A 19,292-nucleotide genomic window follows, 5' to 3' on the forward strand; every position below is an offset into this window, starting at 1 on the left:
TAATAATTATCTAGATCTACACAAGCAAGTTTCCTGTCTGCTGGTCTTACCTTATTTTCTTAGTGAAAATAGAGCACAAGTTATATGGATGTCACATCCATGATGTCAACATGCAAAGTGCTGACTACCAACCCACCAAAATAGCTCTAAAGTCTCCAGAAATTATTAATCTGTCAGAAATTGAGGGTGAATAAAATGCAAGAATATTCAGTCTGACACCAAAATAAAGTGATATGCTTTTTAATTTTAGTTTATTAGTTACAACATTGGGGCAGCAATTAGTTAGAACAGTGATGCAGCTACTACAGCTCCAGTGATGCAGGTTCAATCCTGATCTCAGGTGCTGTCTGCTTAGAGTTTGCACATTCTCCCTATGGGTTTCCTCAAGGTGCTCTGGTTTCCTCCCACACCTCAAACATGTGAAAGTTAGTACTTCAATTGGCCACTGTGAATTGCCTCAGTGTGTGTATGAGTAGTAGTATATGAGTAGATGCTTATGGGAACGTGGGGAGAATAAATGGGTTCGGGTATAATTAGTGTAAATAAGTGTTTGATGGTCAGTGTAGACTCTAAGCCAAAAGGGTACATTCTTGTGCTTTCTCTATGACTATAATATTTGATTAAGATAAAGAGGGCACATTACTAATAGTTCAGAATCATCCAGTAAGGCAAGAATGTTTGTTCACTGTTTAGTTGCCTCAGAAAGGCGAGGAGTTGCAGAAAGCATTCAGTGAAGAGAGCTTATGGATGGGACTGTTAGAGGATGGAGATTGCTTTAATTAATCTCCTGGAATAGTCCCCATTAAGGACAAGGAATATTTTGTTAATATTAATTACCCTGTTTTAGCCGAAAGCATGACACCAAGTTGCAAACTTGGTGCCAATTCCCAACATAAGAAACAAAAAACAAAAAAAACCTCCAGATGCTGAAAACCAAATAAAAGCAGAAAATGCTGCAAATTATCAGGTGATCAGGCAGCATCTGTGGAAAGGTTGAACATCTTTCATCACAACTAGGAAAAGTTCTCGAACTGAAACATCGACTATCCACTTCCCTTCATAGATGCTGCCGAGTTCCTCCAGCACTTTGTGCATTGCTTTACAAATCTGACATTTTGTTGCAGAACCAGAGGGACACCAAGGAACAAAATATATTGGTAGTGCCAGCTGAATGTTGGTGGTGATGAAGGCTCGTTAATGACAGGTGATAGGTCTGGATATGCAAATATGGACGAACAAGGACAGAGGAGAGAAGAAAGTGCTGGAACTGTGAAATACACAACACACTGTGAAACATGAAATAAGAGCAGTTAAAGTACCTAGCAGGTCAGGCAGCATCAGTGGAGAAAGCAATGACTGATGGCCCTTCAAAAGAAATGACACAAGCTGAAAAAGGCTGATTTTCTGAAATTGCTGAACTCAACGTAGAGTCCCAGGAGTTTAAACATCCCAGTCAGGTGAGATGATCTTCCTCAGACTTACATTTGGTTTTGTTGTTTTTGATATTATTGAAGATGCACCCATGAGCACAGCCACATTTTCTCCTTCAAAAAGAGATCTTTCCTTCCTTTCAGACATCAAAGACAAAAATAATTCTTAAATTCTACTATTCTACTGGATCTTTTTCCACTTTCCACTGATGCCAACTTTCTCCCCAGTCTTGCCTTTGCCATGTCTTCACTATTCCTTCTGATCCCAAACTATCCATCCTTGGCAGAGACTCTGCTTCATCCACCCAAGTCACCATCTCAATGGATTCCAATTCCACATGATATTGTTATATTTCCAAGTCCATTTATTTGGCTACAAGTCTTCAATACAGTCTGTGGACCCTATGGCTTTGCAGAATTCGTAATCTCTTACTCCTCCTAGATCTGTTCATCCCCAACTATCAACATGATGTAGTCCATACTTTTTTTTTAATTGCCCTACTCAATCTAGCCTACCCAACACCCCCAACCCCCACAACTACTTCTCTGAATTTTCAGCACTCAGAAAGGAACAGCCCTAATACCATCATCATACCTGTTGAGAATGGTATGCTACACCAGCTCTCTGATATTTCATATCTCACTCTGGACTATGACCCTAAACCAAGCCATTATCTCCAAGGCAGTTACTGGCCATGTTTCCTCCACATCTTCCCTCCATAGCATTCAGTCTTAGTCTTCCAAACATAGACAACCCACTCCTCTCCATGTTCCACAAGCAGGGCTGTCCTGATTGACCCATTGTTTCAGCTTTTTCACTCCTTCAGCATTTCTTCCTAACACAACTTTTTTTTCTCTCACTTTGTCCTCCCTCTTCCCACTGATATCCACGACACCTCAGATGCTGTCTGCCTCTTTGACAGTGTCCAGTTTCCCAATTCCAACTGGTTCATTTTCACCACAGACATCCAATCGTAGGTTTATGAGGTTAATTCCGGGGATGTCGGGACTGTCTTATGCTGAGAGGTTGGAGAGACTGGGATTGTACACGCTGGAATTGAGAAGATTGAGAGGGGATCTGATTGAAACATACAGGATTATTAAGGGATTGGACAAGATAGAGACAGGAAATATGTTCCAGATGTTGGGCAAGTCCAGGACCAGGGGGCATGATTTAAGAATAAGGGCTAGGCCATTTAGGACAGAGGTGAGGAAAAACTTCTTCTCCCAGAGGGTTGTGAATTTGTGGAATGCACTGCTTCAGAGGGCAGTGGAGGCCAATTCTCTGGGCACTTTCAAGAAGGAGCTAGATAGGTTTCTTATAGATAGGGGAATCAAGGGATATGGGGACAAGGCAGGAACAGGATATTGATTGTTGAGGATCAGCCATGATCTCAAAATGGCGGTGCAGACTCGAAGGGCCGAATGGTCTACTTCTGCTCCTATTGTCTATTGTCTCTCTACAATTCCATCCTACACCAGCATGACCCTCAGGCCCTTCATTTCTTTCTTGAATAGAGGCCCAATCAGACTCCCTCCAGCACCACCCTCCTTCGCCTGGTCAGCTCATTCTCAAAATGAATATCTTCTCCTTTAATTCCACTCACTTTCTCTAATCAAAAAGAGTAACTTTTGACAACAACCTTCCCCTCAATGTCACGAGACCACAAGAAACTGCAGAAAGTTGTGGACACAGCTCAGCACATCATGAAAACCACCCTCCCTTCCATGGACACTGTCTGCACTTCGCTGCCTCGGGAAAGCGGCCAACATAATCAAAGACTCCTGCCATCGAGCAGAAGATATAAAAGCCTAAAAGCACATACCACCAGGCTCAAGGACAGCTTCTATCCCATTGTTTTAAGACCATTGAACGATAAGATGGATTCTTGACCTCACAATCTACCTTGCCATGGCCTTGTACCTTATTGTCTGCCTGCACTGCACTTTCTCTGTAACACTATATTCTGCATTGTTATTGCTTTTCCCTTGTACTACTTTAATCTACTGATGTGATGAAATGATCTGTAATGGATGACATGCAAAACAAAGTTTTTCACTGTACCTCGGTACATGTAACAATAACAAACTAATTTACGAATAGCTATCAAAACTCGCATGGGTCCAAACTCTCATTAAGGGGTATGTGGAAGAGTCCTTGTTTCAGTTCTATTCAGGCTCCCTTCTTCACCTTTTCCCTCAGATACACTGATGACTGCATTGATGCTGCCTCCTGGTCTCACATAGAAATAAAGGTTACATAAACCTTGCAGCCAAGCTCCACCTCGTTCTCACCTTTACATGGTCCAAAAGACTCCTTCCTCCCCTTTCTCAACCTAGACTCTCCACAGATGCTACCTTTTATTTCAGATCTCCACAAATGCAATCTTCTGTCTCAAGTATTTTCTTCCTCACTCCTCTATACTTATTCATCTACATCTCCTCCAGAGAGATCAGCTGCAACTAATAAGTCCTCACCATCCTGTTTCATTCATTCTCTCTGTTTCCAGCCAATTAGAAATATTCTGTTAGCCGTCTCCACCCCTTTCCTTTCCCAGTAATGAAAGAAAATAATCATTTTCTAACTTTTCCGTGTTCTGATGGAAGATCACATTTGTGAGCATTATGTTCAAATTGAGGGATATTGGTGTTACTACTTCAACACCAATATCCCTCAATTTGAACATAATGATCACAAAAATAATCAAAAGTTAGCAGCCCTGTCAAGTAATGCTCAAGAAGGGAACTACATAACCAACATGAGACAAGAAGATTCTTTACAAATTTGGTGGTACTGGAAAATTTTGGCAAATTTCATGCTCCAAATAAAAAAGGCTCCTGCTTCATCTAATCTTCCAGTTTGTGGGTCAGTAACAGCAATATATAGACTATTGCAAAATTGTTAAAGCCATCAAGGAAAAATGAAGTGAACTTTTTTCCTTCCTTGTCTCATCTCCATTGGCAATAAGATGTGATGTTCTTACTATGACATGCGAGGAACAGCTCATGACTCTTTTGAAGGGCACTTCACAATGGATGCAGCCCAAGCACAATCATCAGGTGCACAGAAATGCATTTGTTTGAGGTATCTAAGCGTTCCCAATTGTGGTCATGAAAAACTACACATTCAACAGATACTCATTTTCTAAATACGAATATACAAAGTGATTACTTCTGCTGCTTAATGCACTTCAAATCTCTTAAGTCTTTTATACTCACTTAAAGCTTGTGTAAAACAGTTAAGTTGGCTTCGACATTCAAATTAAAATTACTCTAAAAAGTAGAAGTCAGCCATGATAGTATTGGGCTCAAATGGCACCAAAATAAATTTGGATATGTACCTCATTCTGGAACACCAAGATATATAGGGAATTACAAATCTATAAATTCAGGATGATGCAAGTAAAGTTGACATGACTCAAAATGAGGAATTATCAATGAAACACTAGCATGTTAAAAAACATTGAGCATTGCAGTTTGTTCTACTAATGTAGATAATGATGCAGATGACTGTATACAATAGCTCTAAAACAAGTGCTAATAATATTGTCAAAAACCGTCAATGTCATTCAATTAAATACTCTCATTCTCAAAACCAGGTTGTCTTCAGCACATTATTTCCTCTGATTTATAGACCTTCAGAGACACTGCTGACTGTAAATTACTCAAAGTGGAGAGAGAGCTTTTACTGCCACCATTAATCAGCCACAGATAAACACACGGGAGCAAAACTCAGCCAACTGCCCAGCTCTCCATTAACTGCTATAATCTGGAGTTGGAAGGTCCCAAGAGGAAGCCTCCTATCAGTTCATCGCTCACATATACTTTAGTTAAAGACACACCAGATGTCAAGCTTACTTATTAGTCTATTCTTCAACCAAAGGAGTGCTGCACTGTGTCAGAGATGAAAAGCAGACTGCTACTGTTCATAATAAAACACTAGGACAGTGAATGGCACTTTGATGACATACTTCCTAATGAAGCTTTCCACACAAAAAAGTTAAATCTCTTTTACTTCACTAATATGATAAAATATTACAAAAATCAGGTATTTGCACAGTGGAAAAAAAACTGGAGAGGGGGACAGACTGTCAGCAACTGGTCCAAAATGAAACGAGGATTTGGGTACACCACCTATGATAGTTTGCTTTTGTACCAATCAAAAGAAAACACAAGACTACTAAAATTAACATTGGTCAGATTTAACATTCAAGTTGTAATTTAATGCAAATCACTACTGCAATAAATACATTTTCTTCCTGACTAGTTAAAACCTATTGCTTCAAGCTCCAATGAAACAAAATGGTAATTGGCAATGTTCAGTCAGGCAATCCATATAAAAGCTAATAGAGACATTATACTTCAACATAAATCTTAATTATCTGAAAACCAGAAAAAGTAATAGAAATTTGTAAAACTGAGTAATTGAAAATTTTGCTTGCAATCAAGGTAAAAGCACCATTTCAATATCCCATACATCCATGCAATTTAATGCATTATTTGCATAAATTTATTGAGAAACCAAGGTTCAGGACAAAAGGTTCACAGTGCAAGATGCAACTCAAAGCTAAAGTAATCTATAAAAGAGAGTTTGGGAAATGTAAAGCCTGAAGAGAATACATAAGGCGAGGAAGGTTTCATGTAGGAAGAAAAAATAACTACTTAGTAACTTATTAGAAGAGTTCTGAGAGAAAGCTCACAGGAGCACTTGACTAAATAGATTGACAGCAAAACTTACAAAGAAAACAATGAAAATATCAAATATATAATTTTCTCCTAAAAGGAATAAATATCCTACCTAGACGATAAAATGAAACAATGAGACCCAAAATTCTGTAGTTTATACATTTTTCAAATACTACCAGATCACGTTATGATTTGAAGGTTGCCTTTCAATCTCAGCATTACTTAAGATCTCATTAAACACTTCAAACGGTTTTCAGGAGACATCAAAACTTGGCAATTATGGATTTACTACATAACCTCTGCATCCATTACATTTGGATATTCCTCGACCCACAAATTCCTCTCTGAATCATGCAAGATCCAATCTTGAACTGTGTTACCAACCCTTGACCACAGTAGGGTCAAAATCCTAAAACTCCCCAATCTATTACATTGTGGGAATAGATTGGCAGCAGTTGATCACCACTTTTTTCTAGGAAAATCAGGAATGAACATTCAATGCTGTCCTTGTCAGTGACATCCAGATCCCAGAAACGAATGAAAAAAAAAACTTTTAAATTGTTTTAGCATGCGTCATCAAAGATGCAGGAAAAATACCAACTCAATCATATCAACTAGTAACCAATACCTCATTTAATTAATCCAACTACTCCCAGCAATATTTGTGTTCAGGAAAGTTACTTACTTGCACCAACTGTGCCACATTGTCAGTCTGCATTGCACACAAGAGCTTTAGTGGTTGTGAAACATTCAGACATTTACAAATATCATAAACCAAAAATTTTATACTCTTTGATAGTAATTTCACTGAATTTACTATATTTTATTTCCAAGAATTTTCTTTAACAGTGCTATAAATAAAGTCTCTAAATGAACAAAATTGATAAGCCTATCAAATACTTATAATATCAACTGAAAATAATGCTAAAGAGAAAATAAAATGTTTTTTATGTTTGAAAAGACCTCTCTTTATGTTACCTTGGTACTAACCCCATAGCATCCCAAAAGAATTACACAATCTACAACCGAATTTCCAGTGTCTTCAATTAACATGCTAACCAATGCCTCATACTTTCTTTAAGCCAGGCCAAAAGTACTTAAAGCACCATGCACCAAAAGCATTAATAGGTAGAGCATTAGATTTGTGACAGTGAACTTATGTAAACAATTTATACGACCACTATGCTAACAATGCTTTAATAGAGCCACCTACTTAGGCTGCTAAACTATTTACTGCTTTATTAGCTTCCTATTATAGTTAATTCTGCAAGTTGGAGAGAAAGCATTTTCAAGAATTAATATCCCCAACCTGCATGAAGCCCATCTTAACACAGTTCTAAAAATATTGCCATTTATCAACAAGATACTGTACTTAAAAGTGCATACCCTTGATGACCAATCTTTACATTCACACATAAAATCAGTAACGCCATCTGGTTTTACTCAAGGGATCACAGACGCCAGATGATACTAGCAGGAAATAAATAGTGTTAACGGTTCTATTTCACTGCAGAAATATATTCTTCCTTTTCAATAACATTTAATACCCAAGTACTGCTTATACTGTATCACCAGTATATACTGCTTTGAAGATATAAAGGTGTTGGAGGACCAAAGGTGGATGATTCCCCAGGGCCTGACCAGGTATATCCTAGGATGTTATGGGAAGCAAGACAGGAGATTGATTGGGCCCTGGCAGAAATCTTTGTTGGCCACCAGTGAGGTATCGGAAGACTAGAGGATAACTAATACTCTGCCATTATTTATGGAGGGCAGCAAGGATAAGCCAGGGAGCTACAGGCCGGTGAGCCTTACATTAGTTGTAGGAAAGTTATTGGAAAGGATTCTGAGAGACAGGATTTATTTGGTAAGGCAAGGACTAATTGGGAATAGTCAGCATGGCTTTAAACATGGGGAAAAAAAAATCACAACCTTTTTTCAAAAAAAAAAGGTGACCCAGAGGATTGATGAGGGTATGGCAGTAGACGCTGTTTACATGGACTTTAACAAGGTCCCACATTGTAGGCTGGTCCAGAAGGCCAAAACACATAGGATCAGCTAGTCAAATGGATACAAAATTTTAAGTTTACATAGGTCGGCACAACATTGTGGGCTGAAGGGCCCGTACTGTTCTAAAACTGGTTTGGTGATAAGAGGCAGAGGTAGTGGGGGGTTGTTTTTCCAGACTGGAGGCCTGTGACCAGTTGTGTGCCACAGGGATCTGTGCTGGGTCCACTGATGTTTGTCATATATGACAACAACATTTAAGCATCATCTGGACAGGTACTTGAGTGAGCAAGGCATATAGTGATGTGAAATTAATGCAGTCAAGTGGTATTGATAAGCATGATGTTAAGCACAGACAGTTTTTAGGCTGTACAACTCTGACTCTATATAGATAATCCAATTTGTCCAGTCACTTAAACTAGATTTGCTTCTGGGCAACAAAACCCAAAAAAAAAAACCATGAGTGGACCTTCAAAGATTTGGCAAGGGCAAGAGACAGGTTGTTTTGTTTGATATCAACAGATGCTCCCATATTATTATGGCAATTTGTCATTCTCTCACAGACCTACTAGAACATACATATTTCACCAATGTCTATATCATGAGCATCATTGCTAGAGGGCATTTCCAATCCACCTGTTCACCTGCTGCATTCTGTTATTGCTCCACATGCCTATATACCTTCATTCAATCCACCAAGAACATTGGGAAATATTCCCTTTCAAGATCTCCAGGAAAAGATTTGAGCAGAATGGTCATCCTCCTCCTCCCCCCTTGGGCAGTCCTTAATAATGGAGGATGATTTGCTTCCACTCCAATTTTAGGAGTTCAGATGTAGTTAAGGAAGCCAACGTGGGAACTACAAAACTCTTCCAAGATGGAGAAGGTGGTGACTGACGGAGCAGGCAAATGGGTAGTTTGTGGGACAATGCTTTCCTTTCACTGCTTATGCTTCTGAATGCTCCAGTGCATGGCCTCTATGCTCTCAATACCATCCTAAATGCTCATTCTCTTTTTTGAGCAGTCAAAGGCTGGAAGTTCCCAGGAGTCGGTGGGGGACGTTGCACTTTTTCAAGCTTATCCTCAATTCCTTTCCTCTGTCGGGTTGGTAACCTCCTATAACAAAACTCAGAATAGAGTGCCTGCCGTGAGATTCTGATACGTAGGAAATGGTTTAATCACAACTTCTAGCTTTCAAACCAGAACATGAATTATCTCTATCCACTGATCCTGCTTGACCCTTAACAGGGTCTTCCACTCAGCAAGGGTGGTAGCAGTAAAATCAACAGTTCACCATATAGAAAACAGCATGCATGGACCTATTCCCATCATTAAAAAGTGGTATGCTGGATTGGAAATTGATGAGAATGTGCAAAAAGCTCAGCAAGTCATGAATATGCAAATAACATAATAGCTAAAAACAAATGTACATTGTAAGAAGTGCATTAGCATTAAGTTTGCCCACAAATGTTAGCAAATGCAGTTGTACATTTTCAAAACCCAGTTGTATGGCTTTTTAATACTGCAAGGTCAATTCAATTTTTATTTTTCATTAGACACATCTCACAATTATTAATATGATGCAGATCAAGCACCCCATGCCATCAATAAGCACACTGAAGCTTCAACTGGGTAATGGCAGCAAAAGTCTGCAACAAAATGCACAGTTAAAATCTTAACCCTTATTCAGTAGCCCATCACAAAATTTACTGCTAAATGCAACAGTGATTTTGCATTTTCCCCCACACCAGCCACTTTGAAGCAAGAATGTTAAATTCGATCCGGCCCTTCTAGATGCTGGAGACTCAAAGGCCAAAAAAAGGAGCCTGAGGTTGCCGAACTCAACCCAATTTGGATAAGTTGCTTAATACCCAAAGATATAAAATATTACTCATCAATATGGAACAGTTTCTAAAGCAGCCAACAGAATTGAAAGCTCTGATCACAAGCCAATATGGTATCCATTCCCCTTTCCAAGTAATTTAAATAGCACTTCCTAAACAACATAATGCAATTTTTAAGGAAAAAAAATGGCATGTGTGGTTGTTTGTCCCCATTGTTATGCAAGTCCAATTTATACTTTTTCAAATTTCTTTCATGTTTTATTCCTAAACTCTGTAAATTTATTGTACACTGCCAGTAAACGCCATCTCCTCACACTTCGTAAAAAGTCTGTCAGCAGGAATATTCATTCTGTGCCACCCCATGCATACTACAATACCATTATAAAATTAAAAGCTGCTTTCAATACCAATTATAGTACATTGATAGCCATTTCCACAACTGGAATTCTGCATGACAGGTTTGCAGGAAGAGATGGGGAGTGGAACTTGTCTTGTTATACCACCTTCCACGTCGTCAATGAAACATCACTAACGAATTACTTTTAAGGAGCAGACATTATTTTATAAACACCAGCCAATCTGTATACAGCAACACATCATATAATCATATACAATTCACAATATCATGAAACAAGTAGCTTAGTTTTTTTTGTTTAAGAAATCTGTTGCTAAGTATGCCAGGCAAAATACAAATAACTTCACATCCTTTGGAAAGTATATGGGATCTTTAATGTGGAGGAAACCAGCTTAACAAACGGAGCATAACATAAAATCTTCACGACTGCTCTGAAACACTGGATTAGGTTAATGCTCTGAAGTAGTTTAAGCCATCAATTTTTGAACTCAAAAACAAGAGTGTTATCACTGAGTAATTCCAGTGTTACATAACTAGGCATTTGAGTTAGGACGTAATGATAGAACTATACAAGACGTTGGTGATACCATATTTGGATTATTATGGTGCAGTTCTGATCGCTGAGTTATAGAAAGGATGTCAATAAACTGGAAAGGATGCAGAAAAGATCCACCAGGATGTTAACAGGACTGGAAGACATGAGTTTATATAAGGAAAGACTGGATAGGCTGGGCCTTTATTCCCCTTGAGTGGAGGAGCCTGAAGGGTGACCTTGTCGAGGTAGATAAAATCATGAGGGGCATAGATAAGGTGGATGGTCACAGTCTTTTTCCCATTGTAAGGAATTCTAAAACTGGAGAGCATAGATTTATGGTATAAGGGGAGAAATTTAAAGTGGACCTGAGGGGGAAATTTTGCCACACAGAGGGTGGTGGGTATATGGACCAAGCTGCCAGAGAAAATGGTAGAGGCCAGTAAAATTAAAACAGTTAAAGGGCATTTTAAACTGCTACATGGATAGGAAAGGTTTAGAGGGATATGGGCCAAATGGGATGAGCTCAGGTGGGCAACTTGATTGGCATGGATGAGTTTTACCAAAAGGCCTGCTTCAGTGCTGTATAAATCTACTATTATTCCTAGATTGTTGAGGATGGCTTGCTTCCACACTGGTTCTGAGATGGCTGATGAGGCCTGTATGGAACCACAATCTACTACAAGCAGGGCAGGTGGCACATGACAGGAGGGCGGCTTTTATTTTTGGGAAGGTTCTGCACTCCACCCCCCACCCCCCCCCCCACTGCTTTGCTTGGCCTTCATGCAAGTCTGAACAGACTGCAGGTGTTCAGTTCCTTCTCAATGTTGTGCAGGCATTGGCCAAGTATTCCCATGAATTAATGGAGGGTGTTATATTTCCCTAATGTGCCATTGAGAAACATTTTCTCTACCCTCCTACAAATCTCTTGATGTGATAGAGTGGGTGTTCTGAGAGTCAGGTGTCAGACAGATGACTGATCAGGCCCAACCAATGGACATGGGTCAGTAATTAGAACAGCAAATGTTGGTCTGGTAGAAGAGGCTGATGTTGTCTCATTTATTCTAAAGACGTACAGGTAGGTTAACATGGATTTCAAATGGGCGGCGCAGACTTGTTGGGCCGGAAGGGCCTGTTACCGTGCTGTTTAAATGAAGTTTAAGAAAGTTTATCTCACTAGTGGGTTTGGAGGATTTTGTGGAGACACCATTGACATTTAAGGTACCTGTTAATAGATAGTCCGTGTCTCTGAAGCATACAATAGGGGAGGGATCACTGCTGCTATGTAAACCATTAGCTTAGTGCTGGGTTTGAGGTCTTAATCTTCAAACACGTTTACTCAGGTGACCAAAGGCCACACTGGTAGTGATGGCGAATTTCAATATTGGATGTCTGCCTTCATTGACAGGTGGCTCCCAAGATTTGGAAAGCCATTCATGTTTTTCAGGGTCTCGTTGCAGATCTCAATTGTCAACAAGGGAGCAGGGAAAAGGGAGGTGGTGCAATAGGGACAAATTGCCAGGAATGTGAAGATCAAACAAAAAAAAAGGCAGATGCTGGAAAACCAAAACAAAAACAGAAAATGCTCAGTAGGTCCACATCTGTGAGTGGAAAAACATAGTCAGCACATCAGGTCAGAGACCCTTCATCAGAACTGAAAAGGAGTCACAAGCAGCTTGCAAAGCCACAGGGAAAATAGGGTAGAGTAAAACCAGGATGACCTTGGGGATAAACTGCAAACAAGGTTATCTGGTCAATGAGTGAAAGGGAGCAGCTAAAGGGTGAGAACAAAGACAAAAGAATGTGAGAATTGCGAAATGCAGAGCAGGACCTTGAGCTTCCCATCTGCGGCCTCCAGTACTATCACAGCAAGGCTCAAGACAGGCTTGAGGAAATGCATCCCATTTTCCATCTGGGCACATTGCTGCCTTCTGAACTCAATATTGAATTTAACAACTTTAGATAACTTGATTTCTCCATCTATCAGTCATCCATCTTAAGTATTAGCTCAGCTTGTTAATGTTTTAGTCTTTGCAAGTGGAGGACATCCCAGCCTGACCTGCTGGTCGTGTCTTCCTTCTCTGCTTTAAACAACTCCCACTTTCTTTAGTCTGGGTTCTTTTGTCTACGTTGCCCCTAACTGCTCCCATTCACTCACTGACCAGACAATCTGGTTTAAAGTTTATTCCCATGGTTACCCTAGTTTGCCCCATCAGAAACATCCCACTCTCCTCCATCCTCCCTGCAAGCTTTTGTCTCCTTTTCAGTTTTGGTAAAGGGTTTCCGACCTGAAACATTGACTCTTTCTCTTCCCACAGATGCAGCCCGACCTGCTGAGTACTTCCAGCGTTTTCTGTTGGAAGTTAGCAGGAACCTCACAGATGTTTATCATAAGGCCCATTCTGTAATTCGCTCACATGCTTTAGTGAACTAGCCAATAATAATGGATTCTGGCCTTCTTGTATACACATACACAAGTCTGCATTCTGCAGCTCGATGAACATTCGAGTGTTGACAAAACCTTGCTTGATTCCATATTCAAAACACAAGAACATGAAAAACAGAAGCAGTAGTAAGCCCTTTGGTCCCTCGTGCTTACTCTGCAATTCAACAAGGTCATGGCTGATCTCTGACCTCAGCACAATCTTCCAACGCAAGCCCCATATCCTTCAATTCCCTTAATAACTAAAAACTTATCAATCTGTGATTTGAATGCACTCAGGTGACCAAGCCTCCACAGTTCTCTTAGGTAGAGAATTCCAAACTTGCACTACCATCTGGGTGCAGTCTCATAAGGCAACTGCATAACTGCAGTAAGGCCTCTTTACCCAAGTGCTCCAACCACTTGTAATAAAGGCCAACATTCCTTTTACCTCCCTAATTGCTTGCTGTACCTGCATGTTAACTATAATGGATTGTGTCTATGGTGGACCATTGGTTAGAATTGAAACACACACGTCACATCATTAGTAATATAGTGTATAGACGTGTTCTCTTTACTGAGAGCTAGTAACCGTAACAGAACTACTTCAATAAAAGTTCATCAGATTAATTCCCGAGATGTGTAGTTATAGTTTTGCTCTAGGAGGACTGATTAAATTGACTCAGCCTATTACAAATTTATAAGAATGAGAGCTGAAACACAGAATTCTTATGGAGCTTCCAGAATAGATGTAGGGATGAAGTTTCCCTTTATAGGGTGTCAAGAACCAAGGCTCACAATGTAAAAATAAGAAGTTAGCCATTCAGAACATAGATGTGACATGCAAACTAACACAAAGATATTCAAAGTTGAACATAATAGAAACAGGAAAATTCACAACATAGAAGAGCATTCAGCCCATCTTGTCCATGCCAGTAGAACAAGTAGCCATCCTAATCCCACCTTCCAGCACTTGGTCAGTAGCCTTGTGTCTCATGATTCTTCAAGTAACCATCCAAGTACTTATTAAAATGTGATGAGGGTTTCGGCCTACATCCTTTTGTTCTAGAAAGTGAGTTTCAGGCACTGACCACTTGTTGAGGTAATTAATTTCTCTCCCACATCCAGAGGCCAAGGGGCAACCTAATAGAAGTGGATAAAATTAAGAGGCATAGATACAGTAGATAATCAGAGGCTGTGGACAAGGGGCCAGGTCAGAACTTGTGGGATTGATCTGGATAGAGAGCCAATGCTAACACGATGGACTGGGTGGCCTCTGTGCTGCAACCTTTCAGTGATTCTATGATTGCAACAACCCTGGCCTCACCTTTTGCCCTATCCATTGCTCCCCTACCCTGTGCAATTTAAAATGAACTCATTTTCTTTCTTTCCCCATTTTGACAAAAGGGCTTTGACCTAAAATGTTAACAGTTCCTTTTCACCCCCAAGATGCTACTTGGCCACTTGAGTGCTTCCAGCATGTTTGGTTGTTACTTCAGATTTTTGGCATCAGCAATTTTGATTTTTAGAGTCTTTACTCTTGTCTGGGTTTCTCAGTTATATCTCCCCTCATTTTCCTTTGTGCAAAGAAAATAAATGTGCATTTAACAAAATGACTTATTTAATCAATGATGTAACACAATGAACGCAACATGAAAAGTTGAAGTTTCCTCTCGCTTAAAAGTTATGCAAATAATCGTTCTTCAGGATCATCTTCAATGATAAGATAGGCACAGAGTTCTAAAGACAGAAGTAACACTTTTTCAACACCTGTTTTTTGGATTGATTTTAATGACTTGTTCTAGTCATAGCATCATTCATGTCAATGGCGCAAACATACAGCTTTATCTCAATGAAGCCAATTTTAGGGTGTTGACAACCTAGCCAATTCTCTAGGACGTAGAAGAATTTGTGTAGAGTAAGATATGCTTTCATAGAAAGCTGCTGTGGGTGATTTGAAGCCTGTACTGCATACACCATAACAAATCCATTTATATGACATTTTAACAAAGCCAAATATCCCAAGGCACTTTGCTGATACATCAAATAAAAACTGATGCCAGGCAGATTATCAAAAGTATGGTCAGGGAAATAGGTTTCAAGAGCACCTTAAGTGCAAAGCAGCAGCGAGGTTTGGGGAGAGAATTTCAGAGCTTGTGATCCTGACAGCTTGAAAGACTAGCTGTCATTGGTGGAACGATCAAGGGGCCAGAATTAGATTTGCAACGCTATCTCACGAGAACAAGAATAAATTATCGAGTTAGTAGAGGAAACACATGGGGAAAATACGAAAATAAGAATGAGAATTTTCAGATAGTGGTATGGCTTAATTTGGAGCCAAACTAAGTCAGCAAGCACACCAGTGATGGGTAAAAATAGTGCAAATTAAGACATGGGTAGCAGCGTTTTAGAGTGACCTCAAGTTTATGGCAGCAAAAGAAAGGATTAGGATTTCTTTGTGGTCAGCAGCCAGGGTTATTAAACTAAAATCAATCACTGGATGACAATTGACAGCTAAAACTACAAATAATGAGCTAATCCTCCACCAATTTCTACCACTCATTCAGTACTCTAATAAAAGATTCCACGTCAAGAAATTAAATGTTAGCAACATCAGAATGAACTAGGTATCAACATATTTACCAATTTCATTAAAAATCCATAAAATTCAAACAACAATTAAAATTGCTTTAGCCATAACATAATCTGGAACATTAGCATCTTTGCTTTGCAAGTTAATTAATGCCCTTGAAGGCTGCTGAGCCAAGGTACAAAGAATTCCAGAAAACAAATTGAAATTCTTCAATCAAATAAAGACATGTTGAAGTCATAATGACTTAAAACCATATTTACTTCAACACCAATGTTTCCACATTTAAATGTGATGAAATCTGAGCTTTTGACAACATATTTTAAATTACAAAGGTATACATCTCATAAAATCATTTAAAATTAAATCAATTTGTTCTTAAATTTAAACAGTATCATCTTTGCTTGAAATAACATTTTCTTTATTCCATCAGCTTTTTTCAATATGGTTAGTCTCACTACCCAAATGAACAGCAAAAATATGCATGTGCTATTAACACAAAACAGTGCTTCCGTAATCAGTCTTTAACAACAATTTATGGATCATCAATGCGGAGAAAACAAGTTTTAAAAAAAAATGAAAGAATGCAATGAAAGAAACTGACTAAGCAGACTTGTACTTCCTACTGATTTTGAAGTCTCTTTAATATGGGTCTGATACAAATTAACTTCAATGAGCACTACAAAAAAAGTCATCTGGTCGTAAAATACAGTACATGGTCAGTTTTATGTAAGTTTGCCAAAAGGGATGCAAACCAGGACAATCTCAAACTGCGACGCAGGATTGAAGTGTATTAAAAATCTTTTTTTCTCATCCATTGTGCTGTCTTTTTGCAGAAGTTTATAGACATTTTGAGCACTAATATTGGCCTCTTCACTTCCATCTGGTGGATCTAATTAATTAGGCAAGGAAATCACTCCAAATTTCATACTGCTCCCTTTATTGATAGACTTCTTAAAAAAAACATTTCACTGACTTAAACTCACAGCTGCTACATGAGAGTTCAGTGTTTTGTAATGTCTGGATAATTGGTATAATGGTTTAGGATGCTGATGTCATCTGACTGTTGATGAACATGTGGATAGTATCAACCTCAGACTATATTCACAGATTTATGCAAAGAAAATGTCACAACACAGACACTTATTTCTATGGATTAAAAAAAATCACATTTCTTCCTTCTCCATAAACAGGTAGTGTAACTGTTAATACTTTTAGAAATAGGAACTTTTCAACTATTTAATAGATAGTCTATATTATAATCTGCTGAAATGAGCTAAGCCAAATATAGACAAACTTTGAAATTTTCCCAATGTTCAGCCATGAGTAATATTAAAAATGTTCCACTTGCATTCAGCAATGAATCAATGAGTTAAAAAGATTGGTTTGTAACTATTACTCAACTTTCTGATTCATTTATCATTATGGAGAAGTGTTTTCTCTGATTACAGGACAACTTAACACACCTCAGTTCATTTAAAAAACCATCTGCCAAAATACAACCAATTGTCTGGTTTGTACAACTATAACATATGCATGGACACAGCCAAGGCAAACAAGGAGAATCCAATTCATACAGCAGTTCCAGATGACATTTTAAATTCTAAGATCAAGTCACGCTCAGCTTGTACAATAATTATTATCACACGGTAAGCTCCAACTGTGCAACTAAAGGAAGAAAAGAGCAGACCTGAACTAGCCACATCCATTTTAGGTGACAAACCTTACAAGTAGAGTCAAACATTACTCTCGTCTTTCCAAGCAACAGACCCAATTCTTTTAACATTAAATGTACACAATTCGATTTACAATAAAACTCACAGAAATTTGGCCTAGTTGAATAATAAACTGTGACTGAATTGAACTGCTCCAAATTATAACCCTCCACCTTTTGCTAGTTTTTTTGTTTCAAATGTTTTTAAAACAAGAATGCAACAATAAAAGTAATTTATGCTAAACCTTCATAGATCATTGGTTCAATCTTATGTTGAAATAGTCTGTTGATTTCTGGCCATCACCTTTTCAAAACAATGTTAAGGGTCTGGAGTGGGGTCAGAAGAGATTTATAAGAATGATACCAGACTTCAGAGACTTCAATTATGTGCAGTCACAAGAATTTGAAATCATCTTCCCCAAAACAGAGGATAAGAACTTCATTACAAAATGTTCAAATTTATGAGTATCAATGGAGTAAAAAGGTACAAAAAGGCTTCCATTGGCAAATGAACTGGTAACCAGAGGGCACAGATTTCAAACTATTGGCTGAAGAACTTAAGAGGTACAGACAAGAAATGTTATACAAATTATGATGTTCTGATAGTTCTAAAATCTCGCAAGTAAAACAGAACAGAAAGAGCCTTGCATTTATAAAGCAATTTTCACAAACTCTATAAGGTCAATGCATTTGCCAGCCAATTGATGCTACAGAAGTGCCTTTGTAGTGATGGAGGCCATCAAGGGAAGTCAGAATATGTTATACCTGAACATTGAGCGAGAACACAATCATGATGCTGCTGAAGAAAAAGTCGGGTTATTAATGTGAAATATATTTGCAGGCCATGTGGTACTGAAAGCCAAACAATATCTCAGTCTACAAACGATGTTCATTTTTCTTGCATTTCCAGAGACATGCGCTTTTTGAGATTCCAGGCCTATACAACTAATACCTCTAGCCTAGTCAGTCCTAACTTGCACCAAAAGGGTGCTGCCTTTAAAAACAGTTGTTCGATCATTTCATATAGCTCAGCTTTTGTTGAGTGAAATACAAACATTAGAAATAGTAGCAGGAGTAGGCACTCAGCCTCGAGCCTGCCCCACCATTCAGTACAATGGCTGATATGCCCCTCTGACATGTGAAGGACAAGCAAGTTCGAAGAGTCCTTCTTCTTTCAACTATGAAAAAATAGTCTTCTCAACCTAGTCTAGTCCATATTCGTGTCTTATTTGTGGAGGGAAGAACCTTACAATTCCACATATTTTCGTTCATATTTACCAAAGTTAGTTGTCATAGTTGTGTAAAAGAAAAGTTAAAAACCACTCAGAACAAGGACCTACCTTCTTTGATCCAGCAAATCCTTCAGATTCCAAGAAAAAATAGGCAAAAGGCATCAGCACAAATAAAGAAAGGTTGGAGAAAAGCGATACAAGATTCCACAGACCTAGAATAAAGATAAAAAGTATTTTATATAAACAAAATAGTCAATATCTGCAAATAGAGAGAGTGATGAGATTATAAAATAAAAGTGTTTCTTACAATTATTACATGTGTTGTTCTCCTACAATTATTTCACCATCTGGCTTTTTCGAAAAACAATTACATTCAAATTGTTGAAGGAGCCTCAGCCCTCGAGATCATCTAACAGGCTTGAGATTCCCGTAATTCCTGAGAATTTAAGGAAAGATGTGGTACCCCTGGCGAGGGCCCAG

At 38.7% G+C, this 19,292-nt stretch overlaps 1 protein-coding gene across 2 annotated transcripts in view; it reads right to left on the minus strand.

Annotated features, from left to right (window-relative positions):
* Positions 1 to 19,292, minus strand: part of lmbr1 (limb development membrane protein 1) — a 167,728-nt gene that overhangs the window by 110,523 nt on the left and 37,913 nt on the right. For both annotated transcript variants that reach the window (XM_052016196.1, XM_052016197.1), the window contains exon 5: positions 18,921 to 19,024. In XM_052016196.1, the coding sequence (XP_051872156.1) occupies positions 18,921 to 19,024 (104 nt within the window). The remainder of the gene's footprint in view (positions 1 to 18,920; positions 19,025 to 19,292) is intronic.

Source organism: Pristis pectinata, chromosome 5 (assembly GCF_009764475.1).
Source record: "Pristis pectinata isolate sPriPec2 chromosome 5, sPriPec2.1.pri, whole genome shotgun sequence".
Lineage (NCBI taxonomy): Eukaryota > Metazoa > Chordata > Chondrichthyes > Rhinopristiformes > Pristidae > Pristis > Pristis pectinata.